Here is a 26,595-nt window from a genome sequence, read left to right on the forward strand (position 1 = left end):
AACTATAATTACTGATATTAATCTGCATAATACATATCCAGTAATATAGCATGCAAAAGTACTGCCACATGCAGACAGAACATTCAGATATTTTCAATTCTAGTACTGTGTAGTACAGCAGAAACAGGACAAAGGCAACTTTGTGTATCCAGATGCTTGACTGCTTCCAAATCATTCTGTCTGGTTTATTGCATGTGTCTGTTGCATGCATATTACAGTGAAACAACATAATATGTAACACAAGAACATAAACACAGAGCAGGGGGTCTTAAGCCTCGATGTATTGCCTGCATCTGTCCACACAGTGAGCGGCAGTGTCCGTGTCGCGGCGCTAGGGGGCGCTGCTCGCCCAAAGGGCATTCACTCAGCGCTCGAACAGCTGACCGTGCTTTCATCCCCGACGCTTTTCCGCAGTGCTGTGGCATTGTCTGACAATGAAAGCCATCATCCAGAGGGTGTCTAAAGCCAGTGTGACAGGTCAGTAAGAACCAGTTTGATTTGCCTAAATGGGATTTAAATGTAAAAGGCATTGTGCCGGCGTGGTTGTGGCAGAGTCTCCAGGATCCGGTTGGCTGGCATTGCAGGCCGCGCATTGGCTGCTGCAGCTGTCTAATATGAATGGAGCTTTAATTCCGCGTTTGTGTTGGTGATTTGCTTGCATTTGTTTGCTTATTGATAGATATCGACACAGAAAAGTAATTATAAGATGTATTGCCTTTCTGTTGCGCACATATAAAGCGTTAAAAGAAGACATACATGATCTATGTGTGTGAGAAGCCGGTGTCTGTACTTCCTGCTCTCCGCGGGTGGAGGGGATTGACGCAGCATGTGGGCTGTAAATGTGTCTCCTCTGTCCACATATACCGGTTTCTTTTGATTTATAAAGTATATCCTGCATTTTCTTTGGTAAACTATGACTTGTTAGGAAATAAACGTCATGTACGGACGTGGGGCTGTGTGCAGTGTGCCCTATAAAAAGCATAACAGCAAAATATTGTGAATTTCACACATAATTATTCTCGACATGTCCTCAGCGATAATTGTGCATTGACCTTCCTGTAAGATGCATAGAAAATCTTGAATAAGAAGTTGACTTGACCAACCTTATTTAGTTTGACACCAGTTCAGTTGCTGTTCAGGTTAGGGTTGTGTTTCCACTGAATTAACTGGATCAGGTGCAGAATTATACGTCAATAACATGGATAGCTAATTATATTTGATGTAATTCATGTTACTGTGTTCTGCATTATATTTGAATACATTACCACAAGATACTTTTCTATAAATAAACTTAAATATTGTGTTTACTTTTCTTTCTTTTTTTGTAGTTGGTGAGGAACAAATCAGTGCCATAGGCAAAGGTATTTGTGTGCTACTAGGGATATCAGTAGAAGATACTCAGAAGGATGTGGAATATATGTAAGTATGTCGTGCTTTCTTACTGATGGTGTTTTCATAAATGAGACCATGTTTATTTCACACACAGAAATACCCTACTTTTTATACAAACCTTTGTGTAGTTTCAGGGTACCAGTAACTGAGTAATTCTGTTGATCGTGGGGCTTAAATATGGGCTAACCATGGTAAAATGAAGATGTAACCCACTTTGAGCTTGCTACCAAAATGCACCCGTTTAGTAACTTGACATCCATTTTTTTTGTTTGTTTTAGAAAAGAATCGTAGGACTGTCAGCCTTTGACTTTAAACATGAGTTTGTTTCTTGGCTCTTTGACAGGGTTCGTAAGATTCTTAACTTGCGCTTGTTTGAGGATGAGAACGGGAAGCACTGGAGTAAAAGTGTGATGGATAAACAGTACGAGGTGCTGTGTGTGAGCCAGTTCACACTGCAGTGCATCCTAAAGGGGAACAAGCCGGACTATCACTCGGCCATGCCTGCTGAACACTCCCAGCCTTTCTACAACGACTTCCTAGAGCACATGAGGAAGGCCTACAAGCCCGAACTGATAAAAGGTGCCAAATCCTGCGACTGTTCTTCTTTGTGAATATGTCTGATGTTTTATGTTAGTTATCCATCCATGAAAGAGACATGAATACTTTCATATACTGCCTAAAATTTATTTTATTCTGTTGGAAACTTGCTTAAAACAATGTGGTGGGTTCTTAAAAGGTATTAATTATTGCAGTCAACAAAAAATAATCATATCCGCTGCAGCAAGGTCATTAACAAAGAGCCTATCATTTCCAACTAATGATCAGAGTTGTCTTTTGGGACTTATTTTGTCAATGAAAGATGTGCTCTCTTGAAAATAGGTTAGATCACCAGAGAAAAAGCGACCGAGTACATCTAGAAATGACTGATAGGATGGCTACTTAATTAGTCTCTTTAGTCCTTTCTGAAAACCGGTGAGGTTGCATTCTTCTTAGTTCTACAGTCTATCGTATGCTTGCTGAAAGTGATTGTATAAAAATGAAAACTTTTTTTAGTCACAGGAGACCCATGCCTCCACCTGCTGCCTAATAAGCAAGCTTGAAAACCATGGTACTGCTGTAATACCGTGGGTCCTTTGTAGTGAGAATGCATGATTGATTCAGAACAAAACATTTCTAAATGTAAAACAGTGATGATACAAAGTAAAAAAGGAAAGGCTGACGACATTGAGGTCTAAAAGAATAAAGCTGGTCTTTGCGACCAATAATAAAGTTTGGAAGAATCCTGGTTATGTAACATTCTAGAAGATAGGGTTCTAACACTTTATCTTTGTTTTGTAGATGGGAAGTTTGGAGCCTACATGCAAGTCCATATTCAGAACGACGGTCCTGTTACTATTGAGCTGGAATCCCCTGCTGGTCCCATCGACCCAAAGCAGGTACTTTGTTCATAGAGTCAGTGGAGTGAAAAGTGAAGTGGAAACTTACACAGTTCATAGTCTTGTTATTAGATAATGAAATAAGCATGGGCTGCTGTTTCTCACAATTAGTATCTTTAAAGTTCTTGGGAATATAGGCTGCCACTTTTCCTTTTCAACATTATTTTACCTCTTACTTAGAATACATTTTTATAAAGCTGTTAATTTATTCAAGTATAAATACATCCCTTTCACTGTAATACCTTTGAACGTGTGCTAGAGGGTGCTGTTGGTTTTCCCTATGTTATCAGAAAAAACTGCAATACTTGAATTTGTCTTCAGAATCACTGTAAATATTGAAAGTTCTGTAAAGCCATCTAATTAAATGGTCTGTTGCTCCATAGTATGACACAATCTTTCACCGTGAATGGGTGCCAAAAATTCCAAACCACAAAAAGGGTCTGTACATGTTTTGCTATTGATCTTGATTCACTATACCTGCAAAGGAAGCTTCCCAAATAGGGTACAGGTTGGTATCTGTTACATTATCCTAAGGTAGTAGATCAAAATATTCCTAAAACGCTAGAATAAGATGACCATGATTGTAAATCCAATATATATATATTTTCATTATTGTCATATCAACATTTTGAAACATGTATATCAGTAACCAAATTCTCGAGAAACACAATTTGGTCTCGTATTCATTCAGCAAGTACAATTACAGATACTTGCAAATTGTGCTTTTATAAATGACCAAAGTATGAAGACTGTAACTGAATGTAATTTGAATGCCTTTGGTCCTGTATGAAACTGCTTTAGTGACTCCAGGCCAGTTGTAACCCATGTGTTGAATGGATGCTTTTAACATATTAACCCAGTTTCCATGGAGACACTGTTGGTGTGGGTGGCATGCCATTTGTGAGACGCAGTTATACTAAAAGAAAAAAGAAAAAAAGAAAGTACATTCATGAATCAGACTGCCCACCCGTATAATGAGACATTCATTCTGGGATGCACTGCAGGCAGCGCTGATGGAGTTTAAAAAAGATTTAAAGGCTGTTCACCGCGAGTAATGCCAAAAAGAAAACCTTGGCCTTTTTCTGATTCATGTTTTGATGGAAAACAATACAAAACCGTGTGTGTGTTTCTTGAACTTATTGGAGATGGATGAGGGGGCAGCCAGTTGAATTGCTCTGGCGGAGGGCTGCAACTGGAGATAAATGCTAAATTCTCAGATTTTGTTTTTCTAGTGAATAGAAGCTGTTCAATATGTTCCATCTAATTAAAATTTTGCAAACAAATGTATGGCTGATTCTTATACGGAATGCAGTGCAGGATTGTTGTTTTAAAGTTAAAACATGGATGAATAAGTTATGGTGTCTTGCTTTGTTCCACAAAACAAGTGAAAGTCTAGTGGATACAAACATATTTTCCTTTATTTTATTAAAACATGATTTATTAGATTTTTTTTTGTTTTACTTTATTCCAATTCCAGTCACTTTGCCCATTTGATAAATTATTGAATGAACTCATTATTACTTTATTATGCAAGACAGATTGACGCACTTTGGTTTTAGAATTTTAATTGAGTGGTTCCGGAACCTTATGCAGAATGAATTTTGATGCAAGCAGCCTTACTGTGAAGCTTTAAAAGTCTTACCGGCTTCTCGTACTTTGTTTTATCACAGAGATTCTTCTCCCTTTTTTATTGTTGTTCTGTGCCTGTTCAGATTTTGCCATTAGCTCTTATGGTCATATTATTTTTGATAGTTCTACAGGCCAGAAGTGAGCTCATAAATGTATTTCTTGGTGTGATTATAATTTGTTTCACATGCAAGAAATCTTTGATTGGAAAAGGTATAGCTAAGCATACATGTTTTTTCTTGCTGTATAATCTGCAATTTTTCAAATATATCAACCCCTTGGATTGCGTTACTATGAGCTAAAGCAATAACATGGTAGAGATTGTGCTTTATGGTTTCCCTAATAACTTGTTATGAACAATTGTTTTAGGAAAAACAAAAACAGCAGGGTGTCTAAACTGCCTTTTTTACTATCACAAAAATATACTGTATGTTAACATGCTTTACATTGATCTGTTATGCATCTGAAAAGATTATAGGTAGCTTTTAAAAAATAGATTAATAGATCCCACACTACTTTACATTTACCTATTTTTACTTTTTTGTAACTTCAAAATGTTTTATGCAAACTCATCAAAATTTTGAAGTTGGAGTTTAGGTGCCTTTGAGGATAAAGTAGGTCTGTCTGATACAGAACTTGAATTTCTTGCAGTTCTTGTTTGATGTAATAGGGTTAAAGCCTGCTATGAATACCTGTTTATTATTGATGCAGTAACCTTATTTATAGCAATTGTAAAGGGCCACAGAACTCAGAGAATTCTAAACAAGGCTTTGGTTTGCGCAACATAAATGCTGAAAGAGCACAAAATAATTGTTTTAGGCTAATGAGTGCTTTTCAAAAACTTATTGAACTTTACATATTGAGAAATATGAAAAGACAATTATTTTGTTTTGTACACAAATACTGAGAATATAAAATACATTTTTGATAATGTACCGTCAGGTGAAGATGAATTTCCAACATTTGTTACTTAATATCAACTTTAACAAGTTATTTATTTTTTCATTCCTCTTCAGTATATAGTTTCTTTATAAAAACACATGTGGCTGTTTTAATGTTTCTCAATGTCTTTTTGATAGATTTGTGTTGGGTTGATAACCTAGGCCAGCGGTTCTCAACCCCAGTCCTGGAGGAACCCCTACCCTGCTGGTTTTTGTTCCAACCAAGCTCTCAATTACTTAATTGAACCCTTACTTTAAGTAATCATTTCCTAATTCATATCCTTTAAACAGTTGCGGGTTTAAGTATAAAATTGTACAAATAACTTATTAAAGAACCAACTATTTTATTACACAATTTAAAATTGTTACTTAAGGGTTCAATTAAGTAATTGAGAGCTCGATTGGAACAAAAACCAGCAGGGTAGGGGGTCAAATTTTTATGCAAAAATGTTAGTGTGTGTGTGTGTGTGTGTGTGTGTGTTGTAACGGGTTAGGGAGCCCGTCACAAGAAAGGGCTGTATGTAGGCGGGGTCTGGTCTTGAAACACACAGTAGGGAGGCAGGCAGAGGGTACAAAACAGGCTTGCTGTTGTTTTATTGCTTCCCTTAATGGCAGGCACAGTGTCAAAAAGGCAAAACAAAACCTAGCTCTGTCCGAGCACTAACTAAACATAAACAATCCCTAACTACAAAACAAACAATAACAATAACAGTAAATGCCCGGGTCGGTAGAGCCGAACACCGGGCAGACAGAAGCATAAAGGGCTAAGGCAGGTTCGTAGTCACAGTCCGTAATCAAAGTTCGTTACCGGTGGGGGGTTGTCAGACCGGCCAGGGTTCTAGCGGGAGAATGGTCCAGGTCCAGAAAAAGGGTCATAAGCCAGTGAATCCGTCAACTGTGAGCTTTACCCTTCTTTCTCCTGCTCTTCCACGCTCTCGCCTCTCGCCTCTCGCCTCTCGCCTCTCGCCTCTCGCCTTTCGCCTCTCGCCTCTCTCAGTTGTCTTCTCGCCCTCCTGTGCACCTTGCAACCCCCAGCCAAGCATGCACACACTGGTTCGCTTCCTTCTTCCTTTTATAGGGGAAGTGGTGGGCAGGGCTATGGCCATCAGGAGCCCTGCTGGCTTCTGGGGTTTGGAGTCCTGGAGGAGATGTTTTATAGTCTCCTCCACTGAAAGACCCGCCCTGACCCCAGTTTGCCCACTCTTAAAGGGAGTGCTCCTAATCTCAGCTCGTTACCTGTATAAAAGACACCTGTCCACAGAAGCAATCAATCAATCAGATTCCAAACTCTCCACCATGGCCAAGACCAAAGAGCTGTCCAAGGATGTCAGGGACAAGATTGTAGACCTACACAAGGCTGGAATGGGCTACAAGACCATCGCCAAGCAGCTTGGTGAGAAGGTGACAACAGTTGGTGCGATTATTCGCAAATGGAAGAAACACAAAATAACTGTCAGTCTCCCTTGCTCTGGGGCTCCATGCAAGATCTCACCTCGTGGAGTTTCAATGATCATGAGAACGGTGAGGAATCAGCCCAGAACTACATGGGAGGATCTTGTTAATGATCTCAAGGCAGCTGGGACCATAGTCACCAAGAAAACAATTGGTAACACACTACGCCGTGAAGGACTGAAATCCTGCAGCGCCTGCAAGGTCCCCCTGCTCAAGAAAGCACATGTACAGGCCCGTCTGAAGTTTGCCAATGAACATCTAAATGATTCAGAGGAGAACTGGGTGAAAGTGTTGTGGTCAGATGAGACCAAAATCGAGCTCTTTGGCCTCAACGTGTTTGGAGGAGGAGGAATGACCCCAAGAACATCATCCCCACCGTCAAACATGGAGGTGGAAACATTATGCTTTGGGGGTGTTTTTCTGCTAAGGGGACAGGACAACTGCACCACAACAAAGGGACGGTGGACGGGGCCATGTACCGTCAAATCTTGGGTGAGAACCTCCTTCCCTCAGCCAGGGCATTGAAAATGGGTCGTGGATGGGTATTCCAGCATGACAATGACCCAAAACACACAGCCAAGGCAACAAAGGAGTGGCTCAAGAAGAAGCACATTAAGGTCCTGGAGTGGCCTAGCCAGTCTCCAGACCTTAATCCCATAGAAAATCTGTGGAGGGAGCTGAAGGTTCGAGTTGCCAAACGTCAGCCTCGAAACCTTAATGACTTGGAGAGGATCTGCAAAGAGGAGTGGGACAAAATCCCTCCTGAGATGTGTGCAAACCTGGTGGCCAACTACAAGAAACGTCTGACCTCTGTGATTGCCAACAAGGGTTTTGCCACCAAGTACTAAGTCGAGGGGGTCAAATACTTATTTCCCTCATTAACATGCAAATCAATTTATAACTTTTTTGAAATGGGTTTTTCTGGATTTTTGTGTTGTTATTCTGTCTCTCACTGTTAAAATACACCTACCATTAAAATTATAGACTGATCATTTCTTTGTCAGTGGGCAAACGTACAAAATCAGCAGGGGATCAAATACTTTTTTCCCTCACTGTAGCTACATTGTGTCATTATGCCTGCGAACGTTAGATAACACACCATAATAAACAGCAGTGCAATAGCGGCTGAGGGGGTGCTGAAGAGGATTAATATGACCTCTCAGCAGTAGCCCTTCACATTATTGTTCTGCTCATTTATTTGTCCTCCGTAAATAATGTTTTATTTTATTTTATAATGGGACCCTTTTTTAAAAACTAATTACATGGGGAATTGGAGAATTAGACTGGGAATCATTTATTTTGTTTCTATTCAGATCTCAGTTATGTTCTGGTATTATTATTTTCCTGATGTGTTAGAACATGGTAATTTAGAATATATTTGTGTGTTTATTTTTTTATTCAAGAGATGCTTTAGGAACAGTACTTAACAGTACTCGTTATCTTTACTTGCACAAATCTTATGAACTGGATAAGTTAAGTAGGAGTTATGAGCTGTTGGAACTCCAGGTATTCTCTCTTTACTAGTGCTTTATGGCATATATATATACACTCACCTAAAGGATTATTAGGAACACCATACTAATACTGTGTTTGACCCCCTTTTGCCTTCAGAACTGCCTTAATTTTACGTGGCATTGATTCAACAAGGTGCTGAAAGCATTCTTTAGAAATGTTGGCCCATATTGTTAGGATAGCATCTTGCAGTTGATGGAGATTTGTGGGATGCACATCCAGGGCACGAAGCTCCCGTTCCACCACATCCCAAAGATGCTCTATTGGGTTGAGATCTGGTGACTGTGGGGGCCAGTTTAGTACAGTGAACTCATTGTCATGTTCAAGAAACCAATTTGAAATGATTCGACCTTTGTGACATGGTGCATTATCCTGCTGGAAGTAGCCATCAGAGGATGGGTACATGGTGGTCATAAAGGGATGGACATGGTCAGAAACAATGCTCAGGTAGGCCGTGGCATTTAAACGATGCCCAATTGGCACTAAGGGGCCTAAAGTGTGCCAAGAAAACATCCCCCACACCATTACACCACCACCACCAGCCTGCACAGTGGTAACAAGGCATGATGGATCCATGTTCTCATTCTGTTTACGCCAAATTCTGACTCTACCATCTGAATGTCTCAACAGAAATCGAGACTCATCAGACCAGGCAACATTTTTCCAGTCTTCAACTGTCCAATTTTGGTGAGCTTGTGCAAATTGTAGCCTCTTTTTCCTATTTGTAGTGGAGATGAGTGGTACCCGGTGGGGTCTTCTGCTGTTGTAGCCCATCCACCTCAAGGTTGTACGTGTTGTGGCTTCACAAATGCTTTGCTGCATACCTCGGTTGTAACGAGTGGTTATTTCAGTCAAAGTTGCTCTTCTATCAGCTTGAATCAGTCGGCCCATTCTCCTCTGACCTCTAGCATCAACAAGGCATTTTCGCCCACAGGACTGCCGCATACTGGATGTTTTTCCCTTTTCACACCATTCTTTGTAAACCCTAGAAATGGTTGTGCGTGAAAATCCCAGTAACTGAACAGATTGGGAAATACTCAGACCGGCCCGTCTGGCACCAACAACCATGCCACGCTCAAAATTGCTTAAATCACCTTTCTTTCCCATTCAGACATTCAGTTTGGAGTTCAGGAGATTGTCTTGACCAGGACCACACCCCTAAATGCATTGAAGCAACTGCCATGTGATTGGTTGGTTAGATAATTGCATTCATGAGAAATTGAACAGGTGTTCCTAATAATCCTTTAGGTGAGTGTATATATATATATATATATATATATATATATATATATATATATATATATATATATATATATATATATAGAACAGAACAGGGTGAAGAACAAAGCTGTTGTGAATTGAAATGGAAACAGCTTATTATATTTTCCAAGAATAATCATTGGAGATGTTTTTATGGTTGTTTCATTGTTTTTAAAGATGAGTGCAGTCTGTTCAGTTCTTTGCTGTTGTGCTTTGGTTTGAATTCTCACAAAAACAATCCAGGGCATATTTGACACTATAAGTTATGTATATATTTTTTCCACCACTAGGTGGTCCTATCAGCTGTGAGAAATTCCACTCAAGGACAAGTTCTCTTTTTTTTTTTTTTTTTTTTTTGTTTTTGTACTTAATCTGACAAATTTACATTTTTTAAAATAGTTAAAAGTTGCTAATATGATACAATTGACTAGAAAAATCTGATACTTTATAATCTACAATCTTACCAATACATTAGGACATGTACATCATATTTTTCCTTTAAAGATACAAGAATAATAAGCTTATTTAAAAATGTAAGCTTAACAAATATGTCCATGTTGGTGATAATGCACTAGTCTATAGAATCACAAGCTATAGTATGACATTGTGAAGGATTTTAGAACAGGTTGCTCATATTGATTGTCGTATAAGATTACAAATTTAATAGAGAATGATTTGTCCAAACATATAAGGATTACACTATACATCAGGCTTACTCATTAAAGTCATGTATTAATTTTGCAGCAATAAAGGCATTTTTAGATGCATACCACATTATCAGTAAGCAGTATAATTCTGATTGGCTTGATGTTACAGGGCTTCAGAGTAGCAAAAAATAAGGGCAAATTAATTACACATACTTTTGCTGCATCAATGAATAAACAGATAAGCAGAATGTTTATATGATTTAAAAAACATTTCTGTCCAGGTCACACGGCTTTGAGTTTTTAATGGGAACAAAAGCAGAAGATGAGTTTTAATCTAGCAATACTGTGAATAAAATGCTTCAGTACAAATCCTATTAATAATAGAGGTTAAAAAGTCTAAAAAATACTTGTGCATCATCTTGTAAATGGAGAGAATGTATTTAACAAAACAATGTATAAAATGTACTGTGTATTTTGTTATCTGGCAATGTCCCCAGAAAGCCTTAAATCAAAATTTGCTGATTAAATAGGAGTCCATAATGAAGAAATGCTGCAAAACCTTTTGCTAGTCAGGTAGTTACAGATTTAGAGGTTATGGAACAAGGTCTGTGGTGAAGTTCTTAACTTTCAGCTTTCTGGGATGCATTGATAATATGCTTCTGCTCTTCCTCCTCACTGTAGACCTGTTTTATCTTTTACTTACCTTTAATCTTCTCTTGCAGACCATACCTTTAAGTTTGAATGAATGTTGCATCTGTTGGCAACTATAGTAAACTATGATAAATGGGGAGGCAAGAAGGATAGCAAGGTAGTGATTTGGAGGAGTCTTAGAGAAAGTATTAAAAAAGCCCTACTTTGGCTGATTGGTAATTATTGTTTTTTTTGTTTCAGACAGATTTAGGTCTTGTTTGTCTTTGGGGGTAGTTGATTATTTTTCGACTGTTTTCTATAGTTTCTTTCTCTGTCTTATTAGCAGTCAAAGCTTGACAAACAGCAGCGCAAAGAGAAGATGCGAGCCAAGGGGCCCTCGGAGTCCAGCAAAGAAAAAGCCGCATCACGTTCCAAAGTGGACCCCAGCGCCAGCAGTGGAGCCGAGGGAGATGTCTCTTCGGAGCGGGAGCCGTAAACAGTGGAGTGGTATGCACGTTGCAAAACAACGCATTCTGTAATTCAGAAACAAAACAAAACACTGCAGGTTGTCACATAATACATTTCTTTTGTAATTACTGTTATATGTGCAGCAGAGCCCAATTTAAACCCAAAAGGATTTATGTTAGCTGGTGATCAATGTAACACACAATATAATTTCTTTAGGGATATTAGTTCTATGGTTTTGGGGTAAACTTTAATTGTCTGTTAAACTTTCCTCCTGATTACACAGCTAAATGGTCAGTATGTAATGGAAAGTGAAACTGCAAAAAATTACTTTTATTAAATACATTTGAAGTTGCATATTATGTAGACTTTCAATTATTACAGATATTAATTGTAATTGTTAATTTATCAGATTTATCACAATTAATAATTTCTACATGAACAGCTTAATTAGTTCTTTTTTCCTTTTAAATTTGTGCATGAGGTAATTAGGCCATGAAGTAAATCTATTTACTCTCCTAGTGGGACTTTGATCAATTTTCATGGGAACATTATTTACTTTTTTCCCCCCTTCGTTGGGGATTCACCAGTCCACATTAAGTACTGTAGTTAAGTTCTGGTTCAACAGCAATGTCAATTCATCCTTTCTAGATTTTTTTTAATACCCAGTTGCCCTTTATACATGTGGTTATGCTATGTACACCATGTCAGATATTCCACCATCATTTTACAATATCATAAATCTCAGGAGGGTTGTTTATGTATTGCATTATTTAAATGTTATTTCAAAGCATGATAATGAGATAAAAAAAAAAAGCAGCAGCAGCCTTTGTTGATCCACTGCCTGATGTAGGCCTTCTTCCACACGTCTCGATTCACATCTCCTTTTCAAGTTGAACACGCAAAGTATCCAACTTTGTCCTGCGATATTTACGTGGTTTTCTTGGTCATCTTCCCTCTCACTGGATCCATCCCATAGCTTCCTCAGCCCATCTCTGGGGTGTAGCCCATCGTCATTTTAACATCTGCACTCTTTAAATTGTCTCATTTGTTTGTTCATTCTCTGAACTGTTTTTACATTCCTTTACATTAGTAATACTAAAAGTGGTCCCACATAATTCTCAAAAGTGTGACTTATATGCATATGTTGCATTTATCATCATGACTTCAACATCATGAATTGCATCAACAGTTACAAGGACTGCTTTGCGAATAATCTCTGATGTAATAATCCATAAACTCTGCATGTTTCCAGAAGCTACATCATGAACCATTGACTTTTACAAGCACACTAGATTAACGATATATGTTAAGGTACCACCACTAATGTTTAGAAAATATATTTTCTTAGGAATGTCTGTCTATCAAGTTAACAAAGCCCTGTGGTATTGATTTAAGAACCAGTGGGTTTAGAATGAAATTGCAGTCAGGATAGCAAGAGTAGATACTGGTTTCTAGTGCCATTATTCTCTGATCATAGATCTGTTCTCATCAATCAAGACTGTTTTTTTTTGTCAAACAGCAAATGTTAGGCATGGGAACAAATAGCTGACATGAGTGCTATGCTATGAAGGGAATCTTATGTAATTGTTCATTTCAGGGTGGATTAGAGATGTTTTTACAGAATTAAATATTTATTCCAGGTCCAGCACTATTTTTTTTAAATGCCTGTTCTGTTTGATACACATGATTGTAGTGCTTTGGCTACCATCTGCTTGCCTGACTTGACCTTGGTTGAAATTGCAGAACTGATCTGATTTGTGGTTTTCATAACCTGGCATCCCACTGCACATTTTCTTCATCTACAAGTGGTTATCTACCAGAGTCATCCGCAATCCTCTCTAATGATAAAAGTTGGTAAACGTATGTTACCATATTAGACAAGACTCCAAAGATATTATGTAAGAGCAGATCACAGCAGCTCGACTGAACAGCATTTGAGAAATCTTATGAGTGTTTTTCTATCATTGTAAAATGCAATCAGTGGAATTCAGAAACCTTTTTTAACTTCAGTCTATAAAAAGCAAGACATAATGTGAAGCTAGAAGATAATCAGTCAGAAGAAACAGAGAAAAGGTAAGATCCCCCTTGTATTACATCTAGGTGTCAGAAAGTGGTATTCATAATAGTTTGGATGAAATGGATCTCCCCTTATAATCTGGATTCCTTATCTGCTTCTGTGAATGCATATCGGCAAAGAAGGGGGAGAATCTGAGGGAAAATACGGGGTTTTCTTTGATCTAACTCTTTTCACTTTTTAGATGCTGTTGTTTGGAATTGATGAACACCACAAAATCCCCAGAAGACTTGATCTTCATTGACCTCAAAACATCATCTTGGACACTGAGCACAGTGTCCCGGGGAACGAGCTCTCAAACTGACATTGACATTAAACCAAAGGACTCCACCGCCTTGTGTTTCTCTGAGAAGTCCATTTGAAATAAAAAGGTGGGAACTGAGGGGAAAAAAAACTGGAACAAATTTGATCGTGGCAGGACAATGTTCCAACCTGCATTCATTTTGACCTGTGCTGTTCCATATAAACTTGTGCAGAAAAAACATTGTTACACGTGAAATGTGTGTGTTGAATGTTGAAGGCAGATTCTGATTTAAGATTACAATACAATCATTAAAAAGTAGTCATTTTGTAAAGTTCAACTGCCTATATTATCTACTGCCGCCTGCATGACTCACAAATATTAATTGCTGTATGTTCAGTCTGAAACAATCTGAATACATTTGAAATGTCTAGAAGGACAGAATCTGCCCACCTGACCTTTTCCTACAGCTCTTTTCAGCATACCAGGAACATGGGGGGTAGGATAATAGGCTGTACATATAATAGCTGGAAATCAACTTTATATGTGACTTTAGGTTTTCCTACTAGAAAAGAGAAGAGGACCTAAGTTACATTCATCAATTTAAATTCAAAAGTCTACCTGTGTATTGAATAGAATTTGCCTGTCTATTAATTTGTTGCATTTTGATAAACATAATATTTGCATCAGTTCTGAAGTCTATTCATTGTTTTTAAGTATAAAATTTAAGTTAGAAAATAAAATGCTGCAGATTGTGTAGACCTTATCGAGATTAAGTAGGAAACCAGCAGATTCTCCTAATTCTTTAGGCTGAATTATTAGGAAGAGATGTAATTATTAGTATATTATTTCATTATATTAACAAAAGTACAGTGGCAAAATATCAAAGAAAGCTGTTCACTGTGTATTTAACAGTGTGGAGGTTCAGCCTTGGATCAGTGAGCCCTCGGTTGCACAAGAAGGTTCACTTTCCACTCCATCTCGTGGCCAGAGAAATACTGTGCTGCTCTGCCTACTGCATACAGAGATATTGGTGTCTGCAGTTCTTTCCTGATGCACCAGTCCATTTAATCACACGTGTGTTTGATAGGATTGTGAGCAGGCCATGACATGCTTTGTAGGTTTCTCTGCTTAAATGAATCCCATCTTTTGTGAAGTGGGGGGTTATCATGTTGAGGGATATACATTGTTTGTTGTAGCTGTTGTATCATCTCGGTTCAATTCCTTATATGCAGTTGACCCATTTGCAGACACAGCTGTGCATTGGCTGATGTCCTTTGTGATGGTTGTATGGTTGGTCTTCACCACATAATTCTCTGTTTGGCATACCTGTTTCAACATAATTTCCCCTCTGCTTAATCCCAAATCTTCTCTGGCATGCATTCTAGAGCTCCACTTCTGTACAGAAATCTACATGGTGGTTGTGATATGGCAACCAATCACTGTTCTGTGCTGATATGTGGCCAACTCAAACAATGTCTCATACTGGCAGGAACTGGCTGACAGGATGAAGGTTGTCTATGGAATACCAAACATAGCAAATTACCTCTGCTACAATATCTTACCAGTAGACAGAGGTGTGTCCCATATAATTGTTAATATAGTCTATTTCAAATCCTGGGAAAAAAATAAAGTGGATACAACAGGGGATCTGAAGTTTTTTTTTCCTTTTATAAATTAATCTGTAATAAAGAGTCATGTTTTAAGAACACATGTTGCATTTACTCTTGAATATACCTCTGATAAAAGGCTACTCACAGCATCATTTAATGCATGTGGTTATGCAGTTAAATTTAACATCCATTTATTGCACTGGTGGCCAGTGCTGGTCCTAAAGAATCTCTAATTTCATTGGTCATCCTAAATAATTTGTTGAAAGCTTGGAGCACTTTATTGGTTTATCTAATTTTGATATTAATTGGTTAATTTAAGGGTGGAATGTGGGATCGGAAGGTTACAGGCTTTTCACATTTTCAAATTAGATCTGGAGAAACTGGGTTTTTATCTAGTCATAATGTTTGTTTTTTATGACCTATCTAAGAAGGTGTATCAGGTTGGGACCATCTGAATTCACTGAATAAGAGCTTTGCCATTAAAGAAATGTAAAATAAGTACAGAATAATTTAACATCACAGAGCTATATTATCAAGGTGTACTGGCATGTACAAGGTAATCAAAAGGGCATTTTTAGAAAACTGGCATGTTGGAATGTTATAGATTTTGTGACATTGGTTGGACATTTCCAAGTTACATTCTGTAAATTACATTTTGGCACAAATTCAATGTTAACTCAAGATGAAAGTGGAGGTCCTGTCTTTTTTTTTTTTTCATTTTTCAGAGAAATGTAAAATATTGAATATTTTGTTGATCTCAAGAATTTGACATTGATTTCATAAGACGTGCATTTTGGCTGGAAGATATTTTTTCTTTCCTGCTTTTTTACTGTTTAGAGCAGTAGTTCTCAAACCTGTCCTGCAGTACCACCTACCCTGCTGGTTTTTGTTTCAACCGAGCTCTTAATTGAACAAATATTCTCGTAAATATAAAATACTTTTAATTATTTTTAACAGTAGTGGTTTTAGTATACAATTGTATAAGGAAATTATTAAGGAACCAACTTTTTTTCAGTTACACAATGTAAAGAGTCAAATGTAATCAATTTTTTTCAATTAAGGGTTCAATTAAATAATTGAGAGCTCGGTTGGAACAAAAACCAGCAGAGTAGGTGGTACTCGAGGACAGGTTTGAGAACCAGTGGTTTAGAGCATACCTACAAATAGATAAGAGCCTCTATTTTTAACAGAATGGCCCATGTCGTGTATTCCAAGTTTCCAGCTCTGGTGTGTGATTTGTCTCTGTGACTGAGTTGATCGATCAGATACCAGGGTGAGGTTAATAGCACTTGGATTATGAAGATGAAGAAACCCTTGTGAAAAAAGTATTGGTGTAACTTTTATTCTAGGCAGTAGCCTACATCTTACATATGTTTTAACGTGTAGAACCATAGACTTGTTTTAGTGCTCATGATTAGTCATGTTAAGTTACATGTTAAATGACCAACACCTATATCTGTCTTCTGCTTGCACTGTATCACTTTGTTTTGTCTTAGGGCAACTGGTACATTTTATTTTACTGTCAATTCATCTGTCTTGAAATATTAAAAAAGTTGTTCATTCATAAATGGATTTTTAACTTAAAAAAAAAAATGGCTTTGAATCATTACCCAAGAGAGATGCAGGGACATTTTGAGAATTCTAAGTAATGTTTCTCACTTATTGTGACACAAAGAACATTATCTAAAGTGACAGTGTGAGTATTATTTACTCTGCACTTGCTTGAAAAACTAAAGTCAAAGTACAGGAGGAGGCATTCCTTCGGATTTTAACAACTACTTGCATGATTTCTTGTCTTTTACTCTTTTTAATTGCCTTGACAATGCATTATTTCCCCATGTTATTTTTGTACCAACCATGGTTACTATCTGAGATGAGTGGGGGAAATATTTCACACAATAAATTGCTTTGTATTTTTTGCATTTTTAACTTACCTGAGACAAATTCAGTTTTACATCCATACATGCATTTGTTACATTGGACATTTTGCTTTATATGAACTACAAAAATATTTGGATTTAGTTGATTATTTTTCCTTGTTTTGTTTGTAATAGAGCTCATAATTATGATATGTTCATACTGTGAAGATCTGTCACACTGGTGTGAGACCTGATATCTCACTCTTTCCAAATCATCCCATTCTTGACTTTCCCTTTTGGTCCTTAATTTTAGGACTTGGATGTGGGGACATTGTACTTGCACAAGGAATATCCTCTGGCTCTTTATTTGTAATTTACCAGGCATGGATAATAATAATAATAAAAATAAAAAAACAAAACAAAAAAACTCATCAAACAAAACCTTTATTGTGCTGTGTATCTTCTATTACCTCTTTGTGATCTATTCAGACCATGTGAACATAATTTTTAATCACTTATCGACAGTGATTTAATGCTTTTGCCATTGATCAGGTAAAATGGTATATTTCACTGAGCGTTCACTGTTAAGCTTGATTTAAGTTAATTTCCAAAGGATTTTTTTTTATCTGCAATTTATCAAGATTTCTGTATTTTGCCAGGTTTTAATTAATAGCTGAGTTAGTGTATACTCGCAAATTGCAAATGCAGTGTTTATTTTTAGAAATACAGTGCATTTTTACTATTCTTTGGACATTATTACCAGGAAATTCCAGGAGTTCTTAGAATCCTTTTATTGAAAGATGAAAAATGACTTATTTGTCCATACATAGTGGAGCCTCATGACAGGGACAGAAAAGAAAAAGGGCACTGAACTGTTGTAATAGGACTGAAAGGTTTACTGAAAGCAGTATGGTACAGTATTCATGTAGGATGTATGAACATGAAATTAATAGATCTTATGCAAGGACAGGCGTTCAGAGATTCTTTCTCTGCCATTTATTTCAGTATTTTGCTTGAACTGTTTATTAAAGTATTTTTTTTTTTCATTTAAGAATACATAGTATATGATGTGTTTCAGATTGGTATTTTTTTTTAGAACAGTGACGTTAGATGTCTGAGTAAATATTTTATTTCAGCTGTAAAGTGTAAAAAAAGGAAAAAGGAAAAATAGCAAAAATGAATCGTAAATGTTTCAAGATTGACAACACTGCAAAAAGACCTGTATGATTCTGTACTTTATTTCCAGTCTGTGCCTTTGGTGGTTGTAATAGCCTGTCTTCAGTGTTTGTCATCCTAAGTTTGTGTAAAGACCTCTCTGTTCGGTTGAGGCTCTGTGCTTAGGGAGACAAACCTTAAAAAAAACAAAAAAAAACAGAAATGGATGAAAACATGCAGGATCCTATTCTCAGAATGTCTAGGTGCTGACTTTGGTAATCCATCCATCCAAAATACTTTGTAGGTGTATTACACAATGGTGTATTATTCCAAGAAAAGAAAAATAGGATTCCAGTATCCCTCACAGGCAGTTGATTTGTATTAAATTAGCAATCACTGCATATTGATCAATTTGACCATTTGTGAAATATGTCTATTTAAGGGGAGTGATAAAAGCTGAGGATTTAACACAGCTGTTTTCATTCTTAGGCAGTTGACTGAGTTTGAAGGGAAATTATTTTTAAGGTTATTTTTTACTGAAAAGTCAATTTTTTAGAGCTGTAATTCTACGGTGTTCTGAAAATCAACTGTACTCCAGTGTTTTTTGTGAGATGTCACTGATATTTGAGTCTTTAAAAATGTAGTTAATCTTTATAAGAATTTATAAGAAGTGCATGTTACTCTTTGGAGTTTGGAGATATTTTCCTATGACTATGTCTATAATAGGCTGATCCCACTCATATTTTAGAGTTGGAGAGAAACCAAATGCTTTTGTGTACTTTATGCCTTTATGAATATGAACCTATGCTCTTAACTGTTTTTCTCACATATTTTCTCTAATCACTTCCCATCAGACATTTTAGAAAAACAAGGTTTACTTCATCACACAGCACACATGCTTTTAAAATGAAAAGAGAGACTGTTAATATCTTATTCACTGCATTTCCTTTCCGTAACATTATGTTGAACAAGGATAAAGACGCTCTCTGTGTATTCAACTATATTGTAGTGTGTTCATCTGTGGTCATTTATTAAGGTGTAGTACTTGTCAGTGTAGGTGTGTTGTCAGTGTTGGTGGGCAGACATAGAAAGCCACTCCCAGAACATACATCAGAGTTTGTTGGAACAGTGCAGGACAATCAATTAAGCATGTATTACATAAGGCAAAGAAGTAACAAACAAACGAACAAAGAAGAACCATCTGTATAATGTGCTGAAAGAACATGTTAGAAAACCTAAACAAATCACATGTTTGCAGTATAAGGTGGAATCCCAAGTGGATTTTGTTCACAAAACGGGAGTGCAGCTGTAAGCAGATTTGTTGTTCCAGATTGGTTTTATCTCTTTGTAGGTCCAGAAGGATGTCGTGTTCTGTTTACTCCTGATCTGCGTGTCCAATTCACAGATGGGTGAAATAATGAGTGTGATCCCCTTGCACCTGCTGTCTGTGCTGCACAGGATCCTTCGTTGCCATCTCAAAATGAGAAAAAAAAAAAAGCGTTTACATAACCACTGAAGTCAACTAACTGCATTGCAATGGCATATGCAGTAGCACATGTTGAGCTCATTGACATCTAATCCTTTTCAGTACAAGAGGTCTGTCGTGTCTTCGGTTCTCGCCCGTACCTGCATGGCGACGTGCTTCGTTGAAGGCTGTTTCATTGCAGCAGTTTGAACACAATTTACGTTTTCAAACGATCTACAAATGCTGATCAGTGCAAATTGAAATGCTATTTTTTTTAATGTATGTGTCACACTTATCATTATATCTAAAAAAAAAACTTATTGAAAGCATTGCTTGGGGCTCTTGCAAGAAGGTCACTGGGTTTCCACTTCTTGTTTAAGAATGCAGTGGTTTAGTAATTAGCTTTCAAAGTGAACTAAGCATGATGTACTATGCCAAACAGACAACACTACCAGGAATGTCAAGTTAATCTCTATTAAGATACATTATCAAATTTCCTTTTAGTCTTTTTCTGTTTAGCTGGGTCCTTTGTGGGGTGTACTAATGGTCTCTGGTGACCTTCTGTGGTGGACCTAAACAAACACTTGACAATGAGAAAATGCAGTGTCATCAAATAATCAATTTTGTAGGTCCCAGGACAAAATAAGCCAAATTTGAGAAATGTCTCTGTCTTCATCTGAAGGTCATGTGGGTTAAAATGACCCTGAAGAAGTATTGAATTTGATAAATGAAACTACAACACAACACATGCTAAAATACAGCCTGTGTTCATTTGTACCCTCTTGTATTAAATGTGTTAAACCAGGCCACGCTTACCTGGACAGTTTTGCTTCTAGGTGATATTATCACAACATGAATGCACAGAATGCAGTAGGTAAGGGCTTAAAGTAAATTACTGGAAATTGGAAATATTAACATAATCCTACTGGCTTGGAGGATTAGCCAGTGAAAAAGCAACATTTCTGTGTAATTTTTTTTTTCTTCTGCTGTTGAGTGTGTCTGCCTGCTGTGTGTAGTAATCTGAAATTGGTAGTCAGGATTATTTTATAGAGGCACACAGTTGTGAAACATCTTCTAACTCTTTATTTTTTAAGTGTTCGACATAAGAGATAAATATAACTAAGGTTATGAACAGTTTTCATTATTTTAAAATGACCCAGTTAATAGTCAGTCGCATTTCCATGTGGTAGAATATTCCTGCCCTTGGGGAGTTGGGGGAAAGATAAAATGTTTGTTGCTCTTCTCCTGTTCTTATGTTCATACTTGCAAGGAGGTTCCACCACATAAATATCCCACTAAATATAACCCACTAAATATCTTGTTTCAATTGTGACATTCATTGTGTAGCTTTCCTGCACATATTAAGGATATTTCTATAAATATATGCATGTTTTCACATGTTGTGTGCATCCTCCAGTTTACTACCTTGTCATACTGTTCAACATGTCTCTTTAGTTCATGTGAAACCACATTGTTTGTATGACTAGAAAAAAAAGATTTTGGGAATTCTGCACTTTGCCAATTTAGGTGAAAACTCTTTTGTATGAATAGTTACTTAACCTGCAGTTTGTGAAATGCCTCTAAAGCATTTTAATTATAATACATTATCCTCGTATAATTAGAGAGGAAAGACATTTTTCTCAAATTCCACTTGACCCAGAAGGTTAATTTTTCCTATCCATTATTGTTTGTTAAACACTAATTTAGTGTTAATTCTTTGTTAATTTGTAAATTTTTTGTAACGCAAAGGTTAAGAACAGGGCAACCATCCCCATTTCAGAATAGCAGACTATGAAATTGAGTTGTGTGAAGAAGTCAGAGATAATATTAACAGTTCTCAAGTTATAATCATGAATGTAGGAGCTGATTAACTGGTACCATTAAATGTGTGTAAAAGTGAGATCACATGGTAGTGGCATGGGTACATTTGAGAATTAAAAGACAAAAAACATGTATACACATTTGTATAAATGTTTTTGTAAAAGCCACTACTCATGGGTAATGGTTTGCAATAGAGGTTGTTTTATGTTTAGAGAGCACGTGGGTAGTCCAAAGGTATATAAAGGCAATCTGCAAAGTGTCACAGTTTGTGTCAGTTTGGATCAGAGAGTTGACAGTGTCTCAGTGAATGCACATATGATTGTCTGGAAGAGTGTGATAACTTTATGCACCTTGATTACTATGGGTAATATTGTACTGAAGAGGTTTACACATTTTACATCATTAACATCATCTACTGAGTAGAGAGACTTAGGGATGTACGACCAGCTGGCTCAAATTATAATTTTAAATAAGGGAGAATATATATTTTTTTATATATAGTATTTTTGTGTCCTAGGAATTACTTCAGACATTAATTGAACTAATAAATGAGTTAATTAAATGTGCAGTTTCTTTGAGCTTTCTCATAGTATGTAAATGCTGTCCTCACAGATCATCTGAATCCTGACTTCAGCCTTCCCTTGTCCTAATTTAACCCAGACAACAGTTATAATATTCCTGTGAAAATGGACATAAGGAAACAGATTTTTCTTCAAGGGCATTGATCTGCTTCTAATCCTTTTTTAAAGGGTTACAATTATGGGGTGATAGCATGCCAGTGCCTGTCCCTATGGGGCAGCATTCGTTTACTTTTTTTTTTTTTTCTTCAAGGTACCCTTCAATTACTCAAAATCTCAACTGCCCATGCTAGCCTTAGCTTCGTTGCTTGACTGAGTGTCTCTGACTATGTTGCTCCTCCGAGGTGCATTTTTTACAGTCCATTTTGTACCCTTGAGCCATATGTTTCCTATGGGTTATTAATTCACATTACACAATAGGATTGAAAATTAGCTGTTTGAAATGTCAAAGTTATCTGGCACGTTAGAAAGCTCAGAGTGATTAGTCCCCTGTAGTGGATTCATTATCTTCTCTACAGTGGGTCTGAACTCTAGAGCTTTGAACTGAAGAATTATGAGCCTTGCACTTTGTGCTCCGTACGGCACGAGGCATGTACATGGGAAAGGCAAATATTTTGGCATTAGTTTAAATAATGTATCTGTCTAATTATCTCTAATTGTCAGAGCATTAAGGCAATAATGCAAAAGGTCCACCTATAATGAATCACTAAAAGAGGAATAATATGCTGTTCAATAAAAAAGGACACAATGGATTTCTGTCCTATTCAACATCTCCAAGAAGTTTGGCTTCAGGTTAGTTTGACAAAGTAAATGTAACGTTCACAGTTGGGCACATTTTGTATTTGTATTTGAGTGGATGAAAATGTGAACTAATTAATGCAACAAATGAATGTTTATTAATTATGCCAAATCGTTGTTTTTTTCCATCACGAGGGGGTGACAACTAGTTACACAATAGGACGATTGCTCAGTGAAAGTCAGTAAGCAATTGTTTATGTCTCAATGCATATGGTGCACTGAATTAGTAAACCACAATGTCTCACAATACATTCCTCTCAATTTCTGGACTTCTATGACTTTCAATCTGAATCTGCTCACCATTATTCTGCCCACAGACAATATCTGTCTCTCTACAGTTTTGGTGCATTGAAAACTATTTTTATTGATATTTAATTAAAATATCCACTTGTTCATGGAATGCTTTTCATTTGTAGGGGAGTGTTTTTCAGGCACTTCGTCTTCAGCCTTGGCTTTTAAAATCTAACCTTTGTTGCTTTCCTGTTGAAATGGTTGTGTTGTGCAGAATAATATAAATATATTTTCAGTGGTGTTAAAAGAGGTACACAGGCTGCCTACAACACAAAAGCTGATCAATTTTTCAGTAAACAGATTCTTACACTTGCCATTGTACTTTGGAGGCATCTTACAAATCCAAATCTTTTATTGATACGTATCCTCTACCAGAAAGGAATGTATTAATAATTCAAAGAAGTTCCATGGTGGAGAAGTATAAAAGACAAAATGTCAACGTAACATTGACAGTGGAATATGAAAGTAAAAGGAAAATAAATAGTGTATTGCATTGTGTGGAACCATTTTATATTTATAACAGTTAGATCAAAATGTTCAAAGATATTCTCCCCTCTCCATCTTTTATTTTAGCTACACTGAGACACAATGGGAGTGCGCTCAATCTGGTACTGGTATGACCTGGGGTCCTGTGTGTCGGCAGTAAAGGCCTTAGGGTTTTATCAAAGAAAAGTAATCTCTAGGGATACAATCCAGGGAACAAAGTACCTAAACACTGCATTACTATTTAGGAAACACTAGACAGGAACAATTGATCAAGGGGTTTTATGATTACTCTGTGTGTAGATATCTTTAAATAAAGGTTTTAGTCTTTAAAATAAGTTAATAAATATATTCATCACCTGTTGAGTTGTATTTACACAAATGTTCTCCCATTTGCACAGACTGAGATACTACAAGGTGTATAGAAGGGTGTTACATTAACAGGGGAAACTGTATCACATTCCTGAGATTCTGTTTCATTCTGACTCCATAGCGTGGAACTGTCTGTCTAAAGTTTATCTCTTTCATCTAGTGTACACTTTCCTTGCCAAGCCCACTGGCAATGGAAAAACAATTTAGCTGAACTTCATTTGTTTTTTCTTTTCTTTATATGCCTTAGAAGTTAACTGTTAGGAATCTGTCACACAGTGCAGCCTTTTACTGACTGCAGACATAAGATGTAAAGGGAAGCCTTTCCAACCATTTAACCACTTCTAAGAAATATTTTACCTTTTTGTTAAATTGGACATTTATGTGTTCATTTTAATGGGTTAAAGAATTGTTAACAGACAGGGAAAATATCCTGTACTCTGAAGATAACCATAGCTAATTCAGGAAATAGCAGAGAAAAGGAAAAATGTAGGAAAAATCATAGAATAAATTATTTTTTTTATGTCAAACCGTTTTGTTTTTCAATAAATTATTTAATATTTTGACTTTTATGTTTATACTATATACATTACAGTGCAAAAGTTTTAGGCAGGTGTGAAAAAATGCTGTAAAGTAAGAATGCTTTCAAAAATAGACGTTAATAGATTATATTTTTCAATTAACTAAATGCAAAGTGAGTGAACAGAAGGAAAATCTACATCAAATCCATATTTGGTGTGACAACCCTTTGCCTTCAAAACAGCATCAATTCTTCAAGGTACACTTGCACACAGTCAGGGATTCTGTAGGCATATAGTCAGGTGTCTGATTAAACAATTATACCAAACAGGCACTAATGATCATCAATTCAATATGTTGGTTGAAACACAATCATTAACTGAAACAGAAACAGCTGTGTAGGAGGAATACAACTGGGTGAGGAGCAGCCAAACTCAGCTAACAAGGTGAGCAAGACTGAGCACCACAACAAGACACAAGGTAGTTCTACTGCATCAGCAAGGTCTCTCCCAGGCAGACATTTCAAGGCAGACAGGGGTTTCCAGATGTGCTGTCCAAGCTCTTTTGAAGGAGCACTAAGAAACAGGCAATGTTGAGGACCGCAGACGCAGTGGTCGGCCTAGGAAACTTACTGCAGCAGATGAAAGACACGTCATGCTTACTTCCCTTCACAATCGGAACATGTCCAGCAGTGCCATCAGCTCAGAATTGGCAGAAAACAGTGGGACCCTGGTACACCCATCTACTGTCCGGAGAAGTCTGGTCAGAAGTGGCCTTCATGGAAGACTTGTGGCCAAAAAGCCATACCTCTGACATGGCAACAAGGCCAAGCGACTCAACTATGCACGAAAACACAGGAACTGGGGTACAGAAAAATGGCAGCAGGTGCTCTGGACTGACGAGTCAAAATCTGAAATATTTAGCTATAGCAGAAGAAAGTTTGTTCGCCGAAGGGCTAGAGAGCAGTACACGAATGAGTGTCTGCAGGCAACAGTGAAGCATGGTGGAGGTTCCTTGCAAGTTTGGGGCTGCATTTCTGCAAATGGAGTTGGGGATTTGGTCAGAATGAATGGTCTCCTCAATGCTGAGAAGTACAGGCAGATACTTATCCATCATGCAATACCATCAGGGAGGCATCTGATTGGCCCCAAATTTATTCTGCAGCATGACAACGACCCCAAACATACAGCGACAGTCATTAAGAACTATCTTCAGTGTAAAGAAGAACAAGGAGTCCTGGAAGTGATATGTAAATCATGGGAGCACAATTTATTTTAACAAATATTGTAACATTTAAAATATGTCTTATATTCAATTAAGTGGTAGCCTGCTATCAGTGGAAAACGTTCTAACCTGCAATTTATTGTATCTTCCTTATCACTTGCCACTCAATGCTTTCAAAGAAACAGGAAGACGTTATAGATAAGTGAAGTAAACTAATATAGATTCAGTGAAATTATACTGAGGACTGAGAGGCTCTTTTACACAGCTGTGATCATCAAAAGGAAAAAACAACAACACTGTGAAAACCAGTTCAATGACATCAAACAAAACAACAGGTCAATGAGGTGCACGAATCCTTAAGGTAACTGAAACAAATTATTTTATTTTATGAAGAGGGTGTTGTGAGTCCAATAACAGTGTTATTGTATGCTGCATTTAGTAGAGAAGCCAACCTTTTCTTTCACATTGCTCTGGTATGTGCAATAATGACATTTAAATATAGGAATTTATATCTTAGATATATTTTTAAATCTGTAATGGACTTTAAAATTCCACTTATTTATTTAGGTTTCTGTAATTGCATTGTAGAGGCAACCCCTAAGTTCTGTGTAAGGCAGCATTTCATTGCCATTACGTTACCCCATGGCGTCATTGCTCTGAACTTGCTATGGGCACAAAACGAATGGCTGCTGTACGGCTGCATGTTTTGAATTACATTACCCGAATGGCACCCAGACTTTA

The 26,595-nt window shown here is 37.1% G+C and overlaps 1 protein-coding gene across 2 annotated transcripts; it reads left to right on the plus strand.

Annotated features, from left to right (window-relative positions):
* Nucleotides 1-330: 330 nt before the first annotated feature.
* Nucleotides 331-17,214, plus strand: dtd1 (D-aminoacyl-tRNA deacylase 1). 2 transcript variants are annotated; one of them, XR_010805337.1, is made up of 6 exons: nucleotides 331-477; nucleotides 1,329-1,419; nucleotides 1,736-1,971; nucleotides 2,731-2,828; nucleotides 11,240-11,461; nucleotides 13,623-17,214. XR_010805337.1 is itself a non-coding variant. In XM_066696759.1 (6 exons), exons 1-5 carry the CDS (start codon nucleotides 435-437, stop codon nucleotides 11,390-11,392), a joined length of 621 nt encoding a protein of 206 aa, XP_066552856.1. In that variant the 5' UTR covers nucleotides 333-434; the 3' UTR covers nucleotides 11,393-11,403; nucleotides 13,623-17,214. The 2 variants fall into 2 exon arrangements, 1 of the variants encoding a protein (XP_066552856.1); XM_066696759.1 differs by having other exon boundaries at nucleotides 333-477; nucleotides 11,240-11,403.
* The last annotated feature ends 9,381 nt before the right edge of the window (nucleotides 17,215-26,595 follow it).

The sequence above is a fragment of the Amia ocellicauda genome, chromosome 23 (assembly GCF_036373705.1).
Source record: "Amia ocellicauda isolate fAmiCal2 chromosome 23, fAmiCal2.hap1, whole genome shotgun sequence".
Lineage (NCBI taxonomy): Eukaryota > Metazoa > Chordata > Actinopteri > Amiiformes > Amiidae > Amia > Amia ocellicauda.